General features: G+C 41.3%; 1 protein-coding gene across 12 annotated transcripts in view; it reads left to right on the top strand.

Annotated features, from left to right (window-relative positions):
• MAGI2 (membrane associated guanylate kinase, WW and PDZ domain containing 2) overlaps positions 1 to 26,916 on the top strand; it is a 1,214,455-nt gene that overhangs the window by 825,295 nt on the left and 362,244 nt on the right. For all 12 annotated transcript variants that reach the window (XM_019543630.1, XM_019543629.1, XM_019543624.1 and 9 more), the window contains one exon: positions 10,470 to 10,549. In XM_019543630.1, the coding sequence (XP_019399175.1) occupies positions 10,470 to 10,549 (80 nt within the window). The remainder of the gene's footprint in view (positions 1 to 10,469; positions 10,550 to 26,916) is intronic.

Raw genomic sequence — 26,916 nt, 5'->3', positions numbered from 1 at the left:
CCCAGCTTGTAAATGTGCTGCTGGATTAGATTAGATATAATCTAAATATCCTTTGCTATGTGTCCTGCCCACAGTTGTACTCCCTCTTTATGGCAGCTTTTCAAATACTTGAAGACTGTTATAATGCCACCCTTTAATCTCTTTTTCTCCAAACTAAATAGACCTAGCTCTCTCAAGCTTTCCTGGTATGGATTGCCTTGAAACTCCTTTACTTTTTTTGATGCCTGCCTTTGGACCCTCTCCAACTCTCAGACTCTCGCTTCTTTTCCTGACTTTACTGACACCTCCATTTTGTGGATTTGTTGCAGTACCTTCTCTAGTTGTTACATTAATTCCAGGTGGTACAAAAGAAGACTATATCATACTAATAAAATAGGCTTCAGGCCAGGGCTCTCACGCTTACAAAAAAAGTCCCTTAGCCTTTTGAACATAGCTGGGGCTGTGTGTTTCCTGAAAAGAAGGACAGATGCATACACTAAGGGTGGAGGCCTGATCCCACTAGAGCCATTGGGAGTATTGCCAATAACTTTAATAGGTTCAGGATTTAAACCTTGGAGTTTTCAGTGCCGCAGACTTCTTTGATTCCAGGGATAAAAAAATGTTTGCCAACAGCCCTTGCTTAAATCAAGGGTTGAGATATATTTAGCTATACCTATTTGCTCAATCAGTATACCATTAAGTAGAACTGGATGAGTCAAGCCTGTGTACTGCACCATGTTTTCTGAAGTCTATACAGAATCATATTATACCAATATCTTTGGTACTGAAACTATATGACACCCATTCACTGAGTGAGGATTAAGTTATTTCTCACATCTGCCCTTTCTCCTATAAGCAAGGTTCTCTGTCTCTCTCTCTGTCTCTCTCTCTGTCTCTCTCTCTTGCAGTGTGATTATGTTACTGATACATGAAGGTATAGTAATTCAGGGTGACAGTGTGTTGCACAGTCATTTCTGCTGCTACGAATAATGATAAAAGCCTCCTTAGGACCTCTCCTTGTACCCCCTTTTTGTGTCACTTTAAAATGCACATTGGACAAGGCTCCCCTTCTGGCTGTGAAATAGGTCTGTCTGTATCAGTATTGCCACTGTCTCCTGGAAAATTTCTTGGGGAAATATTTTGTTGAAATATTTTGTTTGGTTTTAAGGAAGGGTTTTGTTTGGAGAGGTTTGAGGGGTTTGCTGTTGTTGTTTGGATTTATTTTTTCCCTTTTTTTTGTTTGGTTTGGGTTTTTTTCTGCTCTTTTTATTCCTTCCTTCTTTGCTGCTTAAGGTTTCTCTTAGTTTGTGCTAGTGATGTATTTTTCTCCTTCTTCATCCAGTAGCTGTCTTTATTATCTATATCAGCTTCCTCTCATCCCCCAAAACAGACTACAGTCTGACATCTAGTTATCTTTCCTTTCTTTTTTATTCCTAGACTTTCTTCCTACAAAAGTCCCTCCTGTCCCCACAATGCAGAGTTTCTGTTGGAACGTAGCCTTCTTCCCCAAAGGTTTGAGTTAACATTACACATTTCACAATCAGTAGGTTTCTATTTTCCTACTTATAATTAAATAACATGTAACTACACTGTGTCAGTGAATTGAATGTATGATGTGTGCAATTTGCTCCTCCCACAACAAGGGCAAACTATAAAATTGTTATTTGTGTCTTGTGTCACTGTACCCTACCCCATATCTTAATTAAATTATGCAACATCATTGTTAAATCATATAGATCACTACATATCTGGAGCTCATTTGAGAAACTAAAAAGAGGCAATATTTGAGAAAGATAGATAACCTATATTCAATTTTTGAATGCCTCATATCCTTTTTCCTGAATATTTTAAATTGCAATGCAATACAGTACCTTAAAAACCCAAGTAATCCCATATGAGCTGTCTCCCAACTACACTGAAATTGTATACTGGCAAATAACCATGTTATAATGCATTCCACAATAACACACAAATTATATAGCTGGCAAGAGCAACAATAGGTTTGCAGTGTTTTCAAGAGCCATTAGAGACAATTACTGTAGGTAACTACTTCCCTTATTCTTTTCAAAAATGTTTCAAACGATTGTCTGAAGTCTCTGTTAATACAAGAGACTTAATCTGTCAGTGTTTTAACCTGACAGATTGCTAATTTTACTTCATCAAACAAAACCTACACTAAAATAATGTAATCTTCTACATAATGACAGAAGCAAAAAAAACCTTCTCTGATAACTATTAAGGGGCAGATTTTGTAAGCTTCTTAGATGTCTAAAGTTGCAAATAAGTGCCTAGTGGGCTTTCCAAAAGTGATGAGCTGCCTAACTCATTTGGAGGTGATGGAGAATAGGGACCCAGATTCTCAAGTGATTTAATCAAGATCCCACAGAATGTGTGTAGCAGAGCAGAGAAATGAACCCAGATCCACAAAAACTTAGGTTTATTCTGAGTAACACGCTAATCTGTCTTTCACCCAAAAAAATTGTTCATGCAAGATTACCATTTTGTATGTTATATGATATAGTGGAATTGTATTATATACTAAAACATTTCCATAGTCTACAAATATATGGTAAAGGTGACTTCATTTAACACAGTAATGATTATTATATTGATTTTTATCTCCTTCAGGAAGCTGAGCCTCTGGAATTTTGTATTTTAGACATTTACTCAACAAAATTCCAGTAGACTTCAGGTCTGTTTATAATTTCTACCTCGCAAATTAGTAAACAAATCAGGGTGAATTAAAAAACCTTTCAGTACTGCCACAGTCCAGGAACAGAGTGTTAAAGCCTAAGGCATCTTCCACACTAAAGTGTTTCATTGGCTTCTGGTTTGAGACTATACCTGATTTCAAAGAGAAATCTTGCTGTTAGTACCAGAGGTACAGCATTTTAATCACCATACATTGTAATGAAGCTCATGGAAAAATGTTTAGGGTGGACTTTCTGATCATGCCTTCTGATAATGAGGTGTGGTTCTTTCCTGAATAACCTAGCCATTATTTGCATTATTGATATATGAAGGGTTTTGGCTGAATCTCCTTACCTCTTTCACTCAGTCTTTATCACAGGTCTGTGCATTCTCCCCTCCCCCAAATTCCTTTAATTTGCATCTGGACTAATTTCAACCAGAACATCTCTCTGACATGGTGTGTTTTTATGATACCTTCAAGAAACCAATAGATCCATGATTACTAGTTTGGGTGACATTTAAAACATTTTTAATGATTCAGGAGCATTAGTATGTGTACGGCCTTATGTAGTAATTTATTGAGAGACATGTTGTTACTTATATTACTTTAATACTCTTCCCCTCGCTTTCTCCCTTCATTCTTTGTTATGTCACTTAAGTCTTGCCTTTTTAATTATATTATAAACTGTTTTGGAGCAGGATCATGTTTTCCTGTGTGTTTTTATAAAAACCTAAGCATACCACAGCCCTAAGAGGCATAGTACAGTGTAGTGGAGAGGGACTCAGGAGACCGGATCCTATTCCCAGCTCTGCCACTGGCTGCAGGAAGACCTCAGGCAAGTCACTTCAGTTCATTGTGCTTGTTTCTCCTCCTACCCCTGTCTGCCATATCTATATGCAAACTGGGGAAGAACTCTGTTAGTATTTAATACAATGGGAGGAGAGCAAGGTGTGGGGCCCTAGCTGCTACTTTAACATTCTTATGTAATAAAGGGTTTAGTCCATTTTTCTGCCTGTCCATAGTGCTCTTGGAGCACTCTGATTGGTTAGTGAAACAGCCCATCAGTGTGGCATGCCACCATGACAAAGGGGGCAGAGTGGTGCTGGCTTCGCCCCACCCCCCGGCCTTGCTCCTTGGAGGTGGCGGAGCACCACCATGATGGTGGGGATGGAAGGGATGGAGCCAGGGGGTGAGGCCAGCACTGCTGGCCTCTCCCCCCCTGGCTCCATCCCTGCTGTCATGGCAGTACTCTGCTGCCTCCAAGGAGCAGAGCCGGTGGGGGGGGAGGCGAGGTCAGTGGTGCTGGAGGCGGCGGAGGTATGGGCTGCTGGTGGATGGAGATAGAGAGGACGGTGGAGCAACCCTCCCTCCTTCCCCCCCGCCACTATCATTCTTAACAGGCAATTGACTAATATTTTTATAACAGGCCACTAACATGAACAGGACCTCCCATGCTAGCATAAAAAAACTTATAGCCAATAATAATCATAATAGTTCTATGGCCAGGAAGAGAGGCCTCTGCTCACAAACCTGGCACCTGAAAGCTGAGCACTGAGAGAAGTTGAAAGTATCTCAAGCCAGAGAGGTCTTATGAGGGGGACTTGAGAAATCCTTATACATGCAGATTCCACAGTGTGCTAGTAGAGGATGAGTAAATTGTCTCCACTCAAGATGTGTTTTTAATATTTTCTTTTTTGTTGGACTGTATAAAAGGAGGCAGAAAGGAAGCTGCTTCTGCCATACATCTACAAGTTCCCATGGGTTGTGTAGCTGGTTGGTAAGATAGTATGGTACCAAGAATCAAATGTTATATAATGATGATGCTGATATCTCAGGAAAGTTTCTCTTGGTATACACTGCAACCTAGACACAGTAAGGGACTGTCGCTTGCCATTTTACCTCCTCTGAAGCTAGGGCAGTCTTCCTGGTGAATTCAGTAGGCAAAGAATCCAGCCCCTGTGCAGAGCTTACAGTGCCACTGAAAGAGGAAACAAAGATGATTCATAAGGCATGAGATGGCAGAAAAGCAGTTGTGAAGGAGGAACATAATATGACAAAAAGGAAGAAGGCAGAGAAGTCATCTTTGAGAACCAGTTTGCAGCTTCATTAATTTGACATGGTTAATGTTGTGTAGAAAAAACGGTTTATACCAAGTCACTCTGTGGAGTTGAGCAGTGAGAAGCTGGCTGGAAGGGATGAGAAAAGAGGACAGGAGGTTAATTTCTGTGACATGTCCTTCTCACTCTCAGGTGTATGTCTCCTTGCTGCAGAATGGAAGATTTTTTTTCCCCTTCAGCCCTCAGCAGCACCATCCATGTCTCACTGGGTTATTTTCCACCTGAATAGATGTTGACCTTTTGAAATTTATTTTGTTATGTTTATTCTGTTTGGTCTGGCAACAGTGTTCAAAGCCAGAGGACCTTTGCAAGTCACATTTATGTCAGAACAGTATTTTACTGTAAGCTTCATTTTGCTTAAACATCAGCCTTAAAGAAGGGATTCAACTAGTCCACAATTTTTAATTGTATTATTGGGCCTAGTTTTCAATCTTAGGTGTCTAACTTTGGCCCATTTTAGGCATCTACTGTCAGTACTGGCTTAGGTTTATATTTAAAATGATCATATAGATTTGCATACATAATAGAACGCTCTTAGCTTGCTCCACTCTGAAGTCATGTAGCATAATGGGTGACCTTGGACAGTCATTTCAGTGCTGTGCTTCAGTCTTACCCTCCATAAAGCAGGAATAATGACAACTATTTTCTTTTGAAAAGTGCTTTGAGATCTACCTTTTAAAATGGAAAGCCCCATGCTATCACCTTTCCCATTAGGAAAGTCCTGTTCAGTTCCTGATGACGTGTTGCAGCAGGTGGAACTCACTGGCTAGGAACAGACATTACACATAAACCAGTTTCAGTGATCAGAAATTGGTTTAAACCTGTAACAGAACAGATGTGCAGTGCACATAAACCAGTTTGAAAATGGCTGAAACCTGTTTGAGATAAACCTGGTTCAATGTAGTATCAGACTTAACTTATTTGGGTCAAACCAGTTTATGCAATGTCTGTCCCAGACCCCTTCCTGGTTTAAGTTAAATCAGAGTCCCTCAACATCCCAGCACGCTCTCTGGGTTGGGTAGGGCTCTCTGCTCCAGAGAGCTGACTGGGCTGGCCCCTCCCCTCTGCTCCATGGCTGTAGCTCCAGCAGAGACTGCATGTACAGAGCATCTGTCTCTCTTCCTCGTATTCCCCCCCTCACCACTCCCTGCTGAAGCAGGGATTTTCCCCCTCCCCTCTGCCTTACACAGACACCTCTCAGCATTAGCTAGCATACCACATGCTGGCTATGGTCCGTGCTATGGCAGACAGGACAAAGCACAGTGTCAGCTTAGGGCCTTTTTGGAGCTAATCAACAGATAGTTGGTAACGTCCCTCCATTCCTTTCTTGGAAAAAGTTAAGTAGAGCTTGAACGAGAGAAGCTTTTGTTTTCTTAACAGGCTGATAAACACTGAGTTAGGGATGAGAAACACTGTTATCAACTCCATGCTGGGCTGCTGGAGGGGGGAACCCCTCCCTAATCAGAGAGTCCTGCCAGGAGCCTGGCCACGCCCTCCCTCAGCTCAGCACTGTGGAAGGTGAGGGGAGGCATGAATACCTAGGTGAATACCCTGACATCTGCTGGGAGGAGCAATCAGCCAAATCTAACCATTCACATAGGTTTCTGCATGCAGGACCTGGCCGAGTAATTATAGGCCAGTCAGTCTTACCTCCATCCTTGGAAAGGTCATAGATTCATAGACTGTAGAGTCGGAAGGGACCACAATGGATCATCGTGTCTGACCCCCTGCCCCTGGCAGGAAAGAAGACCGAGGTCAGACGACCCTAGCCAGGTGACTATCAAGCCTCCTCTTGAAGACTTCCAAGTTAGGTGATAGTACCACCTCTCTTGGAAGCCCATTCCAGATTCTGGCCACCCTTGCTGTAAAAAAATTTCTTCCTAATGTCTAACCTAAATCTGCTCTCCACTAGTTTGCACCCATTACTCCTAGTTACTCCCTGGGGCTCTCTGGTAAATAGTGTATCACCAACTCCCTGTTCTCCTCCCTTGATAAACTTATAGGCGACTACAAGGTCTCCCCTCAGCCGTCTCTTATGAAGGCTGAAGAGATCTAGATCTCTGAACCTCCCCTCGCAGGGTCTTTCACGAAGGTCATTAATCATGTGAGTGGCCCTCCTCTGAACCCTCTCCAGATTCTCCATGTCCCTCTTGAAGTGCAGCACCCAAAACTGGACACAGTACTCCAACTGTGGCCTGACCAATGCCACATAGGTCTTTGAAAAGATTATGAAGGATCATATATGTGGGAGTCCAGTGGGAAAAATAATGCAACAGGGAAACCAGCATGGATTCATAGCAGGTAGATTATGCTTGACCGATCTGGTTTCATTTTATGACAGGGTCACAAAATGCTTAGACACAGGAATACAGGATGTTGTTTTCTTGGATTTTAGCAGGGTCTTCAATACAGTATCTCATCCCATTCTCATAAATGAATGAAGAGGCTGTGACATAGATGTTTAAATGGTCCGGTGGGTGGCAAATTGGCTTAGCAGTCGCATCTGGAGAGTAGTAATATATGGGTCGGTATTGACTTGGAAGAATGCAGGTAGTGGGGTCCTGCAGGGTTTGGTCCTTGGACCTGTACTCTTCAATATCTTCATTAGTGACTTGGATATGGGTGTGAAGTGTACTCTGTCCGTTTGTGGGTGATACTAAGTTGTGGGGTGAAGTGCACACTCCAGAGGGTAGGGAATGATTGCAGGCAGACCTGGACAGGTTAGAAAAGTGGGCAGTACACAATAGGATGCTGTACAACAAGGACAAGTGCAGAGTACTGCACCTAGAGCACAAAAATATCCAACACACTTCCAGGCTGGGAAGTGACTCTCTCAGCAGCACAGAAGTGGAAAGAGATCTTGGAGCCATAGTGGACTCCAGGATGAACATGAGTCATCAGTGTGACAAAACCATCAGCAAAGGTAACCGTACTTTATCATGCATCAGCAGATGCATGACAAATAGAACCAAGGAGGTGATACTTCCCCTCTGTGCGGCATTGGTCAGACTGCAGTTGGAGTACTGCGTCCAGTTTTGGGCACCATACTTCAAGAAGGATGTTGATAGACTCAAGAGGGTCCAGAGGAGCGCCACTCATAAGGTTAGGGGCTTACAGGACAGGCCCTATGAGGTGAAACTGAGGAACCTGGACTTCTTCAGCCTCTGCAAGAGAAGGCTGAGAGGTGATCTTGTGGCCACCTACAAATTCATTAGGAGGATGCAACAAGGGATCGGAGATGCTCTGTTCACCAGGGCACCACTTGGGGTAACAAGGAACAATGGTCACAAACTGACAAAGAGCAGATTTAGGCTTGATATCAGGAAAAACTTCTTCATTGGTAAGGGTGGCCAAAATTTGGAATGGGCTTCCAAGGGAGGTGGTACTCTCCCCTACCTTGGGACTCTTTAAGAGAAGGCTGGCTAGGCATCTGGCTGGAGTCATCAGACCCCAGCACACTTTATGTCCTAGGTAGGGGGTCGGACTCTATGATCTGCTGAAGTTCCTTTTGGCCCTAGTATCTATGAATCTATAAATCTATGAATGAGGGAGGGAGGGCTGGTCCAGCACCCCCCGGCATCTATCCTGAGCCACTGTAGGCATGTGGCTCCATTTCTGGAATGAAAAGAGAATGCCTATCCACCTCCAAATCAGTTCAATTCAGGCTCAGGCTTTTTGAATGCCTGTCCCTAGCCACTACATCTGGTGGGACTCGCTGCATACTACAAAATCTGCCTAACAAGCTGAGCATATAGTGAAGAAGCCAGCCTGTGCTGAATTTGGTGCTACACTGCTATCATTACCTAAGCTAGTTTGGGTTTGTCTGCATGATCACACCTTAAGATTAGCCATTGGAAGATAGCGGGTGCAGCTCAGGCAGGCAGGCAGGCAGGGGTTTGGAAGCAGGGTAATCAGGCTCGCTGCTTTTTTTATTTATTCCTTCTGTGGAACCTGCCTTCCCAGTCTGCTACCAGGCTGCCTGCACGTTCTGTCGGCACAGCTCCGGAGCCACATGGAGCCCGGTGCTTCCCTCTGCGGCTGTAGGGTAGGAAACTAAAATTCCTCAGAGGTGTTTTACTTCACAGCTCCCCAAAGTCATTTGCTGCATCCCAAAGCCCTTTAAGGTGTATTATGCCGCCGAATGTGCTACAGTAGCTGGAATTAACATGTAATATGCCGCCAAATGTGCAAATAGCAATGCCATTCAAGTGGTGCAAAAGGCATTTAACCCATTTTAAACCTGCTAAGAAGTGTCATCTGCAAATGGCCCAAGATCTCAGTATGGCAAATTTCTCTTTGGGAATGGTATTGGGGGGTAGGAAGGTGCAGAAGGTAGTCTCTTGTTAGGAACAGGGCTCAGTTGGAGAGAGGCATAGCACTTGATAGTAGCGAAGAGATGCCCTGCAGAAAAGTCCACAAGGAAGAATTTTAACTACAGCTGCTGCCAGTCTTGAGCAGAAGACCTAGGGTTCAATTGATTTTATTGTTACTAATTTTTGTATAAATAAAACCATAACTTTGACTTTTTATCCTCCATGGGCTTTCTTTTGGAGTAGAGGGAGAAAGTCATCTACTACCACCATCAAAAAGCATATTTAAATACCGAAATATTCATTTTTGTCTGGCTGGCTGGCCTTGTAGACCTTACACAAGCATTTGTAACAAAACTTTTAAGTACATTTTAAAATTAGATAGAAAATAATGTATTCATAGTAGTCTGAACAATTTGGTACTGTATAAAACTGCACAAAATGAGCACCTTATAAGATATGTCAGATAAATAAAACATTCCTTAGAGAAAATTGGGGACGTCACTATTAGAAGAAAAGTGCCTCCAAATATTTAGGAATGATGATCACATCTCCTTCCTGTTTTATAGCCTGTCTCTCTTGGTATTTTTTAAAATTTGGGCCCAAATTGAAATGGATGGAGAAAAGGCATACATTTAAAAAAAAACCTGTTTTAACTCTGATTAGCTGTTGTAAGTATCTATTCATTTAGCAAAATACTGTCCTGGAAAACAGTTTGTACCAATTCAAGGCTATTTCATTGCCGATTCCTGAAAGATTTATTCTGAGTATAACAACGCAGCTGTATGATTCACTTAGCCTGTGTAATATCTATCTTATCTTGGTAAAAGTATTAGATATGGAATAGATAATGGTTTATTAAACAAAGTATCATTAATCACTGGGTTTGGAAATGTAGACTTCACAGGAGCACACTGTAATTTGCACCACTTCTGCTCTGCCGCTTCAGCACGACTGTTAAGAAGTAGCAAACATGTATTTATGAAAAGGACCTGTTTAAGAAGAAAATAATCCTAACTGAAAATTCTAGGGATGGTACAGAATCCTGTCGACTGCACTCGTTCAACGGGAGACCACTGTATTTGTAATAAATTCCTTTTGCTCTGGATGAGTTCTGCATTTTCAATGAGGTTAACTTGGCAACATTCTGGTTGATTTTAATAAAAATAGCTGCTTTGAGGACAGGGAGCTGAGGTTGCCAAATTTACAGCTGCCTTGCACAATTACTCTTACACCTCCTTCAGGGCTACTTAGAACCAGTAAGCAAATTAAGTGTATCGATTGCAATTTTGGACTAACCCTTTTTTCTTAAGGAATAAACTTGATTCCTTTCAGTATGTGTCTGCTCAGAGTGATCTCTTTTCTTTTCAGCCATAACACAAAGACAACATCATGGCTGGATCCACGACTTGCGAAAAAGGCTAAACCTCCAGAAGAGTGCAAAGAAAATGGTAGGTTATTAAGTTTTCGTTGCTGCTCAGAAAGGATTTGTCTTTGTGTGTGTGTGTCTCTGACTTCTTGAAAAAGACAGGCATTTTAGGAAATGATGAAAGGTGTTTAATTGCTGCTTTGGTTATAAGCAATAAGTGATACTGTATTCTCTGTGTGCCATGTGTTTCTGGGGGGGGGGGTTATTCCTTCATTCTGATGATATCCAAAGCTGAGGATCACAAGTGTGTTTTCTGTCTGTTGTGTTTTTGACTCCTGGACTGACCCCTCTCCCTCATCTCCCACTGAGAACTTTGCTCTGCAGAATAGAATCTATTTTAAGATTCTGAGATTTTAATCTACAGAGATGCCATGCATAAGGGAAACTAACAGCACCGTGGGAATATGAATTTGATTTGATTTGTTTTTAATGGTACAGTGCTCTACTGTTTAGGAGCCAGTTTAAACAAAACAGTATCTGGTAGAATAGGGTGGGAGAGGGAAACAGAACAGTTGCTATTTCCATTCCAGGCTAGATGTTGTTGGGTTGCAATACTTTAAAAAATACAAGCACAAATAAGATTGGAAACATTTTAAAGAAATGTAGTTGTTATGCAGACAAGAGATCTTATCAAACTATAGATGTTTATTTGCACCCTACATACTATTCAGTTTTTCTTTAGCAAACTTTAATTCATCAGAACCAATTAATAAAATAGGTTTATAAATGTATTGAAATGATGTTTTTCCTTAGGTGGTATCTTTTAATTTTGCTGTAGTTCACTATAATTTAGGTCCCCAACTGTCATAAAAATGAGAAGGAAATCATTTGTAAATATTGTCAGTTATGTTTATTAACATGTCTGGGGGAATATTATATAGTTAGTAGTTTAAAAACTCTTTCATGACAGTTAAATATATTTATATAAAGAATTATGCTTTTATATGCCTCATCCAATTTATTTGAAATCTGCCAATAAGCTTAAAACTGGCCAATGTAAATACGATTTCTAAGAGGACAATTTAATGCTGTTGTGGCTGAATAGTCATTGATTGGTATTTGGGTGTATACGATGTAGGGTCATTGGTACAGAATGTTCTGATTTTATATAAAACTGTCCAGTTTTTAAATACCCCTTTTTTCAAAAATCCCCTTCTTATTTCAGTAATAATTCTGACCTTCCCTTCTGACAGTAGAAATGCCATGTCTGAATAATTTTGTCATATGTTTTTCTAGTATTGAAAGCAGTGGCTCCTCATGTCTTCTACATAAGGCAAGCAGCAGAAGTGTTATTTGCACCAAACAAGGAGACATGCATTTTGCATTAGAAATCCGTGTGTCTCATGCTACTTTTATGACATCATATCATTGCCTGGGGCTTAAGGTGCATTATTGGAGGTGGGGGAAAAAACTGTGGAGTGTATCACAGGTATTATTGGAGGCAAATATGCATTGCTCTTCATTTATTATGTACCAAGTGCACAAACCACATCAGTTATTTCACTGTAAAACAAACCCAAAAACCCTGAAATAATTTTAAAGGCAGAGCAACATGTAAAATAAATAGGATCATTTGTCAGTTATTTGACTAGTGGATTACTGCATGACTATCGCATGCTGGGTCACCTCATTCTTTAAAAGTTGCTCAGCTCATTAATGCCAAGTAGTTGAAGTAAAGCATAAAAGACTTTAGAGAGAGATCTTCTGTTCTTCTACTCAGAGTAAAGCTCACTGTTGTAACAGACCCAATTTTCCCATGTTTCTCTGGTTGCTCCAAAAATCACTTGGCGTCTTTTAAATTTTTCAGTATCTGTAGAAATGCAGACATCTCCAGATGGACTCCAGTTATGAGGAGTGTTGCTAGCTAGCTATGAAGTTCTGATATTTGGAAGTTTGAGATGCCATGTGGGGGGGGGCGGTCCTTAAATGCGAATTAAATGATTAATTATCCACTGATTTCAGCTAGTGCTATATAAATGTGTTTATGCCAAATGAATTAATTTTCCTTACAATTCATGATATAGTAAGGTCCACTTCTAGCTGGAGATGCTAACTTAAGAGTTGCTTAGCTAGGAAATGATACCTGCCTTGTTTTCTGTAGTGTTATTTTTAGCGTTCACATTGCTAAATACAGTTTCATTGTCACTCAAAATTTGTATTTTAATTCCTCACAGTTAGAATTTAAACTTTCTCAGTGTTATGTTTTTACCAGGCAGTTAGCTCTGAATGAATTCTCCAATAAACCCCATGTGATTCCTGGCTTGCATGTTCCCAATCATATCACCTATTATACTTATTACCTCCACCCCTATCACTGTCACCATCTCAGAAAAAGTCCTTAATAACAGTCTCAAAAAGAAAGACGAAGTCCACCAAGACAACCTTTCTGCTTCCTCCCTGGTATAGATGTTCTGGCTTTCTGCTTGTTCTGTATCTTTAATCACACCTGCTACCCAGTCCCCATCAGGGGATCTTGTAAATCAGAACTCAGGAGGCCACCTAGTCCCATCTCTACCGTGGACCCATTATGTGACCTTCAGCAAGTGGTTTCATCTCAATGTGCCTTGTTTCATCAACATTTCTCTTTGACTCTGTTTCCCCTTTGGACTGCATTTTTTTTGAAGCAGAGAATTCCTCTTACCATGTGTTTGTTCAGGATTTAGCACAATAGGGACTTTATTTGAACTGGGACTCTTAGGGGCTGTCATAATACTAATATTCTGGTACAATGTTGGAATTTAAATTTACAAAAAAATTCAATTTGCTGAAAAAAATCTATTGGGAAAAGCCACTGGGATATTTTATCTTGAGTCAGTTTGAATCAAAATATTTCATGTGTTAAATCCAAAATATTTAGAGTTAATCGAGTAAAAAATACTAAAGTGCAGTTACCTATGGTGGACTGCTTTACAGGGCTGGGCTCCCTAGAGCACTTTATCTTTCATTCTGGAGCATGTCTCCCAGAATGTGTTTCCTCTGCAACGTGTATCATAGGATTTGCATAATTCTAGGTGAATTATGGGAAAGTTAGCCCAGTGAAGGAGCCTGGCCCATGGGGGAGAATAAGGGCCAGAACTACAATTCCCACAAGACAGTTGGAAAATTCATTTTTTTGTTGAAATTCAGTTTAGCAAACTGCAAGCATTCAGCAAGCATCACTCCCTGGCCAGCCCACTTCAAATGTTGTGTTGTGATTTAAAAAGTCAAAATGAAGCATTTCAACATTTCCAAACAATATTTGCAGGAGAATTTTCCATTCTACAGAAAATTTTGTTGTTTCAACTTGTCATCCTTTTTCACCCTGCGTTCTTTACCACATATCATCCTATCTTTTGTCTTTCATGCTATTGTACCATTTCTTGCTCTCAAGTTAAATAATACTAAAAGTGACTTAGGTATATGCAGTTATTGTTCTGGAGGCCCTTTTATTGATCTCCAGGAAAAACTGATCACCTTTCTTACTCATTTCCAACAAGAGCCTCCCTTCTTTTTGCTGCTAACCTTAATGCAAGACACCCTTCCAAACAATAAAGGGAAAGTCCTTTATTGATAATAAATAAAAACAATGTTATTGTTCCGAGAAATATTCCTGTTAATGTAAATAAAGAATCAAAGTGAATAGTTTCTTGAACAGCAATCATTTATCTTAAATAAAGGCATTTAGCTAGATGTCTCTTAATCTGCATGTGAAGACTATATTTCCTAACAGTTAGATCAGTGCTAAATAGTTATGGATATTATTATATACACTGAATGGATTCTGTAAGTTAACGTTACCAAACCAATAGATAATAACAGAATATATTGCAAACACTCAGGATTTTATAATCCACTCCTATCATTACATTTGCATCCTATTTTCAAAGATCTTTGGGGACAAAAGGTATGAAATATATAAATATTTAATAATGTAGGATGTGCTGGATAGCTCGAATCCATTTAATCATTGGACATGAGTAGTGAGCCTTCTTTTATACATCCTTAAGTGTACCGAATTTGAGTGTACTAGTGTCCCCTACAGGCTGATTCACAAAGGGATAAAATTGTATGCTAATTGAGTGCTCTCCAACTGGCACAAGGGTTTAATACACAACTGGTGAGATTCCCCCGTCTCCTACTCCCTCCTTTGTTCCTGCTGCTGTGGTGGCTGGGATCTCTGGGCTCTGCCTCCCTCCTCCACCTTCTGTTTCCTGACCTTGCCCTGTGAACTACCAGTTCTCTGGATGAACGCCTGAAATGTTCTTTTAGGTCAAATGAAAGCTACATGCAAACATTACAAAGAGGAAATAACTCAGAAAGGTTTTGTTTTGAAATGGCAATTTGTATTTTATCAACAAACAAAAACCTTTAAAATTATTTGTCACATTGAGGTCTAATGATAAGTGCTAGTTAAATTTTGTGTCAGATGGTACAACTGGTTCCACCTATAGTTGTAGGTCTACCAGTGTCTGCTATTTAAACATGTCCTTGAGGATTCATATTTTCAGTTCAAAGTGTTTACATCAGACTTTTGTTACATAGTTTGGAAAAGCTTATCTTAAATTATTTTTTCTTCTAATACTGAAATGTTGCTGGACATTCACTAGTTCACAATATGGAATAATGCCTTGATGTAATACAAGATATCACTGTATGAAAAGACATTCAGTTAGTTAGAAATGCATGTGTGTTGTTTTTTACTATCTCCATCCTGAAAAATGTTAGCCTTTAGGATGCAATTTTCCATTCTCAGAACGTATCTACATATGAAATTAACAGAGCTGAATAAATTAATGCAGCTGAAATTAACTCCAGTGCAGTTCACACCAGGGTTTATGGCTCCTGGGTGCTGCATTTACATGTGCAGCTGGGAATGCAGCAAGTTAAGCCAGGGTGGCGCAGCCCCAGCTGGCAGGGATCTCCAGGGGTCAGCCTGCCAGCCCAAGGCTGCTCTGACTTGGCTTAGCGTGCTGCAGCGGGGCTGGCTGAGGCACATCTTTGCTTCAGTGCAGCGCTAGCTGGCAGGCAGCCCCACACTGGAGCACCCTCATGCCCCAGCCAGCCCTGTCAGTATCTACACATGCATTGCAGCAGAGTCAATAACTCCACTATAGGATAGTACTTGTGTCTGCCAGTACTAGCTTATGACAGTGTTAATGAGTTTACTCCATCCTAATAATACCGCATGCGTAGATGGTGATGCTTTACTGTGAAGCTAATTGGTCAACTCAAGAGTAAACATCTCATGTAGACACACCCAATACTGATGGATTGGAATATATTTTTATTTTTCTTTATTGTGATATTGCTGCTAGAAACTTAGGAAGACAACACCATGCAACCACCCAAGCCCAGGATCCACTGTTTGAAGATTTTGCTAGAACCTCACACTTGTTTTGTTTTTATTTAAAAATCCTTACACCTATTGCATTGTCACCTGAAATAAATTGACAAAAAATCTAAAAAAAGACTTAGTTGCCTACAAGCTGGGGTACAACACCTACTTTTTAGGCACACAGTCCCTGTAATAGAATCATATCCCTATGTTAAGTTATAAGGCCCCCTATACAGTACATGAGGAGTCATCACCTTGGACCAGGGAGCTGAAAAATTCTACATGTTAAGCAAGGAACCATTTCAAGACAGCCAATCAGAAATGTTAAGCACTGGGTTATGTCTGAATACCACTCTGCTCCAGAGCTGAGGCACCTGTATGTGGCTACAAATAGGCTCCTCCATCCACTTGAGAACCAGAGGTCAGAGTTTCTTCTCCTGAAATTGTGGCACTGTAGAAAAAAGGTAAATTCATAGGTGAAGAAAAGGAAAAAGATTAAATGTGACAGTAGATAACATTCAGGGGTCTCAGCTAGGGGACAGTTTTTCTGTCTTTTATGTTAAATAGGTCCTAGAGAAGTATAGAAGATGTCCCTTAAGCAGCAACTATAGCCATGGACCAAAAGAAATATCATGAGGTCCAATAAGGACAAATGCAAAACTCCTGCACTTAAGATGGAAGAATCCCATGCACCACTACAGCCTGGAGACTGGTTAAGCAGCTCTCGAAAGAAAAGTACCTGGAGGTTACAGTGGACAGTAACCTGGATGTGAGTCAGCAATGTGCCCTGTTGTCAAGAAGACTAACAGCATCCAGGGCTGCATGAGTAGGAGCATTGCCAGCAGATTGAGGGACATAATTATTCCACTCTATTCTACACTGGTGAGGCCACATCTGGAGTACTATGTTCAGTTTTGGGGGCCCCTCTACAGAAAATATGTGGACAAGTTGGAGAAAGTCTAACGGAGGGCAACAAAAATGGTGAGGGGTCTGGGGGAGATGATTTAGAAGGAGAGGCTGAGGGAACTGGGTATATTTAGTCAGGAGAAGAGAAGACTGAGAGGGAATTTGACTACCTGAAGGGTGGTTTGAAAGAGGGTGGAACTAAACTGTTCTTAATGGTGACATTGACAGGACAAGGATCAATGGTCTCAAGTTTCAACAAAGAAGGTTTAGGTTAGATATTAGGAAAAACTCTCTCACTAGGAGGGTGGTAAAGCACTGGAAGAAGTTACCTAGATGGGGTGGTATCTCTACCCTTGAAGGTTTTTAAGGCCTGGCTCAACAAAGCCCTGGCTGGAATGATCTAGTTGGGGCTGGTCCTGCTTTGACAGCGGGGTGGACTAGATGACCTCCTGAGGTCCCTTCCAACCCTAACTTCCTATGATTCTATGATTCCTCATGCTCAGATGAGAGTCCTAAATACTAGGCTATAAAACAGCAATACTCAGCCAGGGTGCCATGAGATCCTTTTACATGTGCCATGGCATGCTATGTAATATTAGCACTGTTAGGTGTGCAAACACTTGCATATGATTTACAAGATAAATGCAGAGATTTCAAATAGGAATCCAGGGTATCAAAACCAATCAAACCTGTTGTGGCCTTTCTCTGTTCTTTGCAATGGAAGAATTGCTCTGCTGTTTTTCCATAGTCAGTTAAACCAGTGAAAGCTAGCAGCTGGCATTTTCTGAGGGTGCCTTCAGTCTAACAAGGGGTGACTTCTATCTTAAAAAAAGTTGAGAATCACTGACATGGAATATTGCTTCCTTTTGATCATTGTTCTCTCTGGGCCAATGAATCTTGAATCAGTTTCGGCAGGGCTGTAGTAAAAATTAAACTCTACCCAAACTAATCTGTCATCTGATATATAGGGATCCTTTGTGGGCAACATGGTTTTGAACCCCCTCAGACTTAAAAGGGTATTGCATTTCCTTGGTGAATGCTCTAAATACTAGACTGTATATACAAGGTGGACAAAACAACCACCTCAATATTTGGCTCAGTCTTAAAAAGAAAGCAGGCCCCACTTTGTTTTATGAAGAGTCCAGTTCTGTGTAGTAGACATACTGCAAGAATACTTCAGGGAATTTTTACACGTGCTGTGGGACATGGCTCCAGGAGCTTTAATTAGCGAGGCATGCTAATTAAAAGCATCCACTTGTCACATGTATCAGCATCACTGAGCTTCCCCACACTGAGTATCTCCATGCTCATTCATCATGTTTTATTTCAAAGCACCCCACCATCATTTTTTCAGCGCGGAGACACACCACGACACTGATACACATGACTTGGAAGACTGCCGAAGTGTGTCAATTTCCGTGCTCCAGCAGACTCAATTAATCGAGTCTGCTCTGATGTGCTAGATTACCAGTGCATCAGAGCAGGCTCTGTGCACATATGTAGGAGTCGTCAGAGTATTTCTATACCACATCCACAGCACTCCCAGGAATACCACTCTCAAACATGCCTTGCCAACCTCCTCCTGCATCTACTAAGTTAGTTTTGAGCATGCTCAGGGTCATTACTCAGGGACCTAGAGAAGGATCCAGTGATTTTAGACCCCTATAAAGAGTTATGCAACATTTGAGCAGGGTCTCATGAATACCTCTATTCCACTTACGTCCTGTTTTAGGTGTGTTAGCTTTATTGGACCAAAGACCAAGTCTGCTTTTTTCAATAACTGCCTTACTTAAAATTTGAAGGGGAAAAAAGTGGTACTTTTTATTACCTAATTATAAAGCTACTGGTTGCATGGAAGTCCTTCTCATTCAGCGGGAGCTGCATATCTGCAATACCTGCAAAATTAGGTTCACATGTGTGTGGAGAGAGTCAGACACAGCATGAATAATTGTGGTGCAAACATTTTGATGCAGCTCTGCAAATGTTTTTCTATTCCAACATCAACCCTCATCCTATTCCAAGCCTGAGCCACTTCCAAACAGGTACTGCACATCACATCCTCTTGCCTGGTGGCTTTTTGATATGAACCAATGACTAGGAATTAGGCACTAGCTTGAGAGACTACCAAACTCATTTCTACTTGTGACTGAAATACAGGTGTTTACAGATGATAAGCTTATTGCATCTCTTAAACCCATAGTTTTGTTGTTAATACTTTTTTACTTTTTGCAGTTTACTGCATGGGTTTTAAAAATAGCATTTAACACCATCAGTTTTGGAAGAAACAAGCATTTGTTGTAATAATATTGATTACAAGGAATTTATTTGACATTTAAATAGAAGTTAAATGCATTTTCCTGGGCTTGTAATTTCAGTTCAATATTAATTAAACACTAACACAGCATCTTACGGAGAATAATGACCATCTGAGAGATATCTTATGCCAATACCTCCAGTTGGGCCAAGATAGTTTCTGAGCCAAACTCACTATTATTCTTAGAGAATGAAAAAGGCAAAACCCTACAGGATTTTGGTTTGGGGTATTCTGTTAGTATGTAGAGGGTACTTATAGAAAGCCATTCTGGTGCTTGAGTCCTCTATAATTTATCACTGAGTTTATAAAATACTATTAAATGCAACTGGAACCATTATTAATGCATGGCATATCAGACACAGTATGTAGTACCACAGAAAGAAAAAATGAATACAAATGAAGGAGAAACTATTTTTCTTAATTATTTAGCAATCGTTTAACTACCCTGCAACTTATATAGCTCTCTAATGTTAGTACTTATCAATGCAACCTGATATTAGGCAAGACTTACCAGGTCTCAGGGTGAAGGAAGTATAAGCTACTGGCTAATGCTGTGGGCCTAGGAATAAGGATTCATCAGTTCTAATTCTACTGTTGCATTAGTTCATCATGTGACATAAGACAAATCACATCACCTTTCAGTGTCCCTTCTAGTAGATGGGTGCAGTACATAGCTTGGAGGGCTGTAAAATCTTATTGTTTGTAAAATGTTCTGAAGTTCTCATTTGAAAGGCACAATGTACATATCAAGTATTTTTCTTGACAGAGTAGCAACCTTTTACAGTGTTGGTAACTAAACTAATGCATTTCAGTTTCAAAATCACATAAGCATATCAGCAAGGTATTGATAGTAGAGGCAAAATGGCAGGCTAGAAAGAAATTAAAGTTAACATGGTAGCACACAGATTATGTTAACACAGAAAAATGTCTGCAGGAGGAGGGACTGCACCACAGGTAAGTACACCCAAGATGGTTTTCATCTAAATAAGTGAAGATGACAATGAAAATGCAGCAGCACAGAGTTCAAGCTCCTGAGTACCTTCCTGGCACCCCAGGAGGGTTTGTACAGCCTATTCCATTGCCTCTTTGTTACTACCATTATGCAAGCTAGCTAGATGAATTCTAGCTCAAATCTGCCTCCCCTTGCTGCTGCACACATGGCCTGACACTATGTATCCCAACCCGTAAAATCTAAAATATATCAGTATCATTTGCAATTTTTCTGCAACATGCTAAGCTTTCAGTCTGGATGAAAACAAGGAGGCTTTTAATCAGAACTTGCTTTTTCCCTCCACCTCTGAACATTAATGGGAGCCTATAGACAAAAGTGTTGGTTCTGTAAACCAATGAGATTATAGAAAATCAGAAGATTATAAAAAATGTTGATAAAATTTCCCACCGAACTTCTATTAGCACCTAAATGTCCATTAGAGCTGGAGGAATTAAAAGGTTGAATCTTTTCAACTATTTTATCTTTAAAAATTCCCAGTTTGAACACCTTCATAAGGTGAATTCCTGTGTCCATGGAAGGCAATAATAGTATTCTAACTGACTCTTGGGAGGTGTGGTTTTCACCATTAATGTATATGTGCCATTTGGTGCAGAAATTGAAGTAAGCTTCAAATAGTCTTCCACAAATATTCTTAGCTGAAGGGAAATTCCAGTCAAGAAATATGAAGGAGAATCAACAACATGTTATTTAGTGGAAGTTATACAACAGACTCCTGTTGGGGAGTAGGGGGAAGAAAGAAAAAAATGTTGAAATCACTACATAAATATGTTTTTAATCATAAATAGGCATCAGAGTATTCTTTCTTTATCCTTAATCCTCCAATCCTTGACTTCTAAGTGGTGATGAAGCATGACTGATTTAACAAAAGAGACTTGTGAGATTATATTCATGACAATATCTCCTGCCACCCTCATTGTTATTGTGCCTCCTCCCTCTGGAGTTTTTCCTGAAAGCTCTTACTCTTAACAGAGGTTGTTAATGAAAGATGAATGACAGTCATCTTGTTTTATAAAAAGTAATCTCCATAATGGATTCATTTAAAATTTGATCCAGAAGGTCAAAAATTCACTGAGTTTAGAAGTAAAAAAATAATTTTACGTCTTTGCCGGTGAGTATCCTTGTCTATACAATCCTATTAAGTACTTCCTGCTAATCACTAAAAATCATGTTTGCTACTGCATACAGAGAAGTATAACACTTTACTAATGACTGCAGTATCTGCTCTGTTAATATTTTGTCAGACATTTCTTTAATACAGTTTGTTTCCTCTTTCCTATCATGGCATGTTTTGCCCTTCTATATTAAATAATTATAGACTTTTACTTCAGAGTTCAAATGCAAATCAAAACTCCTTCATTGTGAATGGGTATTAGGTTGCAGGCTTTCATCTGACTTTATCTATAATATTATGCTCTTATACCTGTTACCTGGAGTGTTAGTTTTTATGAGGTTTTTATTTAATTTTTATTTTTATATGATGCTTTAAGGTGGCTGGCAACCAGAAGGAACTACAGGTATACAGAAGTGTGTTGGCTGAAGCATGTCGATTGCTAGAATAGGACTTTGATTCCAGCTTAAGCCCTTTGGAGAGAAATGAGTTGCTGGGATACTTGTTAAACAGGGTGTGGCAGGATTGAAAGGAAATGTCTGAGTAAATTTCGATGTCCTATGTTTCAGGTTTGATAAATAAAACTACCTGTTTCAAAGGCACAGTCTGTCATTGTTTTTAAATTTTCAGTGTAGATAAGCAACGCTAATGGTTGAGCTTACCAGGAAGTACATCTACCTGAGCAGAAGGCATTGGCATAGGTATTTGGTATGGGTAGGACCCAGAGTGCTATAAATACTCAAACTCAAGGAAGTAGGTGGTCAGTTTCGCAGGCCAATCTATGCGGCATTTTCCCCTCTATGCGGCATTGGTTAGCCCGCAGCTGGAGTACTGCATCCAGTTTTGGATGCCGCACTTCGGTAGGGATCTGGATGGCCTGGAGAGGGTCCAGAGGAGGACCACTCATCTGGTCAAAGGCCTATGGAAAAAACCATAGACCGATTGGGAGATCTAAACCTCTTCAGCTTCCACAAGAGGAGACTGAGAGGTGATCTCGTGGCCCCCTCCAAACTCATCGGGGGAAGGGGCAGCAAGAAATAGGAGATACAGCGTTTACCAGGGTGCCTGTCAGGGTAACTAGAAATAATGGCCACAAACTGGAAGACAGCAAATTCAGATAGGACATCAGGAAAAAATTCTTTACAGTGAGGGTTGCCAAAATATGGAATAAGCTTGCAAGGGAGGTGGTGCTGTCCCCTTCCTTGGAGGTGTTTAAAAGTAGGTTGGACAGATACCTGGCTGGGCTCACCTGACCCCAGCACTCATTCCTGCCCAGGGCAGGGAGTCGGACTCGATGATCTAATAGGTCCCTTCTGACCCTAACATCTATGAAACTATGAAATTATAATCATGAAGCTGGCTGCCATTTTTACGGGCTCATCGCAGCAGATCCACCCTGCACACCTCTGATTGGCCAAAAGGGCCCAGTGGCTCTGCCCCTCATCATTGATTGGCCAAGAGAGCTGTCCATTATGCATCCCCACCCCTCACCACTGATTCGCAGACAGGTGGGGCCATGTGACAGGCAGTCCTTTCAGCCAATCAGTAGCAGGGAGGGGTAGCTGCCATTTTGGCTGTTTCCCTTCACACCAGCAATTCTTCCCCAACCCCTCTTGTGGGCTGTGAGAACAGACCACAGCGACCATGAGGTCTGCTGGCTCCCACTGCAAAATTGTGAATTGAGTAGGTCCCCAGCTATAAAGTCATACTGCCATATACAACATAAAGAGGTGTATTTTCAGCATGAGTAGTAGAGCATTTTGGAGTAAAATAGGTAGCATAAGAGACTGAATGTGTGAGAATGAAGAGAATCTTAATGTGGTAGGAGGTGTGTGATATGACAGTTGATTGTATGAGTGCTTGAATACATGTAGGTAAAATGTTTAAGTTTAGAAGGACATAGGACATGAGAAGTTCTTGAACATAGAGCTGAAAGCAAAGATGTAGACAAGGGCTTGGGAAGCAAAGACAGGTTTCTGAGTTAGAACAGATTAAAACCAGAGAACCTTATAGAACGAACTTGTCCTTGGAGTTGCCTTCAGATGCTAGGGGGCTCTGAACCAGAAAAAAAACACTTTTCTTTTAAATTAAATCATTAGATTTTTCAAGCTATAGGATGAAATTTAATGTTTAATTAAAATAATACCTTCTGAGTAAATCTTCAGGAATTGTTGACTTTGCTCTGTAAAATACATTAAGAATATGAGGAAGTATCAGAAACTTGGTCATACCCCAAGCAAACATATTTACTAATTCTTGTCATGAGTATAACCAGGATGTGGGTGTCAGGGCTCAGAAGCCGACGGTCAACAATACCATAAGTTCAGAAACCAAAGCAGAGGGTCACAATATTGGTTGTCAGTCTGAATCTGATGTATCATATCAGAGGTCAAGCGGGTCTATGATCAAGGCCAAGCCAGAGACCAGGAGCCAGAAAATCCAATACTCAGGAAAGGATAAACAGGAGCAATGTACTGTGGTCCAAGGAAGGAACAAACCTGGAGCAAGTTTGGAGACAGAACAGGAGAGTCCAAAGCAGGGGTGAGACAAGAGTGATTCAGGGGTTCAGAGCTGGGAGGTCCAAAGACAGGAGCAGGAGTACAGAAGTCAAGCAAGGAAGTTCACAGCACAGATACTTGGGAGTATGGTTACAGGGACAAGGGAGTATGGTTGCAAAGACAATACAGTGCAGGAATGGAAAGGGTTTTATAGTCCCCCATCAGGGCTTGTAACTTGTATTGGTTCTCCCAAGTCACCTGATCCCCTGTTGGTGCCACTGCAGCCTGGTCCTCTACCTATGGCTGCCATAGACCGGGGTTAAAATCCCAGGGGTCCTGACAACTATACATAAATACACAATGCCTAATTACATATGTATACTGATGCTCTGGCAGGTTTTGGCCACTACTGTAACAGGAGACAGGGAAGCCTGCTAACTTTTTTAAGTAATGTGACCCAATTTCTTTATGGAACATATGCTTTGCTGCCTCTGCTCTTTGACAACCTGGGGGTGGAACCATCTCAGCTTGGGCAGAGAAGACAAGAGTGGGTGGAGGCGTGCCCATGCCCTTCTTTCGATAGGGGATTAGTGGGGGCCTGCAGAGGATCTTGGGATGCTGGGGGAACTGTGACTGAATTGATTCAGAACGGGATCTGGTACTGAAGTTCAATAGACCAGTTTAACATAAATCAGTTAAGTCTGGCTTGGCAGGGAACTCTTCAGTGAGCTAAAAAAAAAAGGAAGCTTACAAGAAGTGGAAATTTGGACAAACAACTAGGGAAGAATATAGGAGTATTGCTTGGGCATGCAAGGATGAAATCAGGAAGGTCAAAGTGCAATTGGAATTGCAGCTAGCAAGGGACATAAAGGGTAACAAGAAGGGTTTCTCCAAATATGTCAGGAACAAGAAGAAGATGAGGAAAAGTGTGAGTCTTACTGAAGGGAGAAGGCAACCTAGTGAACGATGATGCAGAAAAGACTGAAGTACTCAATGCCATTTTTATCTCAGTTTTCACAGGCAAGTTCAGCTCCCAGACTACTGCACCTGCCAACACACTTTGGAGAGGAGGTAAGCAGCCAACAGTGGCAAAAAAACAGGTTAGGGGACTATTTAGAAAAGCTCCAAGATATACAAGTCCATGGGGTTGGATGGAATGAACCAGAACATGCTGAGGCAGTTGGCCAATGTGATTGCAGAGCCACTGGCCATCATCTTTGAACACTTATAGTGATTGGGAAAAGTCCTGGATGATTTGCTAGATGAAAAAAGGCAGATATAGTCCCCATCTTTAAGAAAGGCAAGAAGGAGGATTGAGGGAACTACAGACCAGTCAGCCTCACCTCAGTCCCTGGAAAAAAAGTGAAGTAGGTTCTCAAGGAATCCATTTCTAAGCACTTGGAGGAGAAGAAAGTGATTAGGAACAGTCAGCATGTATTCACCAGAGGAAAGTCATTCCTGGCCAACCTGATTGCCTTCTATGGTGAGATGACTGACTCTGTGGATATGAGGAAAGCATATCTTATCTATATTGTGATCTACCTTGACTTTAGCAAGGCTTTTGATACGGTTTCCCTCAACATTCTCACAGGCAAGCTAAGGAAGTATAGGTTGGATGAATAGATTGTAAGTTGAATAGAAAACTGGCTGGATCATTGGGTTCAGAGAGTAGTCGTCAATGTCTCAACATCTAGTTGGCAGTCAGTATCAAGTGGAGTGCCCCAGGGGTCAATCCTGGGGCTGGTTTTGTTCAATGTCTTCATGAACAACCTGGAAGATTGGATAGAGTGCCCCATCAGCAAGTTTGCAGATGACACCAAGTTCAGGAGAGTAGTAGATACACAGGAGAGTAGGTCTAGGATTCAGAGTGACCTAGACAAATTGGAGGTTTGGGCCAAAAGGAATCTCATGAGGTTCAACAATGACAAGTGCAAAGTCCTGCACTTAGTACAGAAGAATCCCATGCACCAGTGAGACTAAGGACTGATTGGCTAAGCAGCAGCTCTGCAGAAAAGGGCCTTGGTGTTATAGTGGATGGTAATCTGAATATAAGCCAACAGTGTGCCCAAGGGTGACTGGTGTCAGTGACCGGGGGTGGGTGTTGGTCCCCTGCAGCCAATTGTGCTGACCCAGAAGTGCCAGCAGCATGCCCGAAAAGGCCAGGGACGTGTATGGAAGTGCCAGCGGTGCTTCTCCTAGCACCCCCACTTCCCAGCTAGTGCTCTGAGAGGGGGCACCAGTGCTTCACCTTCCCCCCTGCCCATCGCCTAAGTGGGGAAAGCTGCCTCTCAGGTGGTGCACGTACACCCAATGTGCACCCCCTACACGTGAGTGTGCCCTTGTTGCATAGAAGGCTAATGGCATACTGGGCTCCATTAGTAAGAATGTTGCCACCAGATTGAGGAAAGTGATTATTCCCCTCTCTTCAGCACTGGTGAGGCCACATCTGGAGTACTGTGTCCAGTTCTAGACCCCCCACTACAGAAAGGGTGTCGACAAATTGGAGAGAGTCCAGCAGAGGGCAAAAAAACAGTTAGGAGCCTGGGGCACATGACTTACGAGGAAAGGTTGAGGGAACTTGGCTTGTTTAGTCTAGAGAAGAGAAGACTGAGAGGGAATTTAAAAGCAGCTGTCAACTACCTGATGGTGGGGTTCAAAAAGTGTGGAGCTAGACTGCTCTCAGTGGTGGCAGATGACAAAACAAGGAGCAATGGTCTCAAGTTGCAGCAAGGCAAGTTGAGGTTAGATATTAGAAAAAACTTTCTCTCCAGGAAGATAGTAAAGCACTGTTACCTAGAAGAGCTGTGGAATCTCCATCCTTGGAGGTTTTTAAGACGCAGGTACACAAAGCCTTGGCTGGGATGATTTAGTTGGGGATGGTTTTGCTTTGAGCAGGGGGTTGGACTAGATGACTTCCTGAGGTCCCTTCCAACTCTCATTTTCTATGATACTGCATTGACCCAGGTCTATCTTAGACCAGTGCATATATACTGGTATATGTGCACTGAACTTCTATTCTGTTCCAGGTTTGTACCAGTTTCCAAACACTTATACCAGTTGATTTGTATTTTCTGTCCCCAGCCCAGGTTTGCATGGATTACCTCAGTTGCCTCCTTTCCTCCTATGTGAATATTGTGCAGTTGTTTGTAATAGTTTCATAGTTTCATAGTAGCTAGAGTCGGAAGGGACCTAGGTAGATCATCTAGTCCGACCCCCTGCCTTGGCAGGAAAGAGCAC

This window comes from Crocodylus porosus, unplaced genomic scaffold (assembly GCF_001723895.1).
Source record: "Crocodylus porosus isolate Cpor-Errol unplaced genomic scaffold, CroPor_comp1, whole genome shotgun sequence".
Taxonomy (NCBI): domain Eukaryota; kingdom Metazoa; phylum Chordata; order Crocodylia; family Crocodylidae; genus Crocodylus; species Crocodylus porosus.
This window is presented reverse-complemented; position numbering and strand designations above follow the sequence as displayed.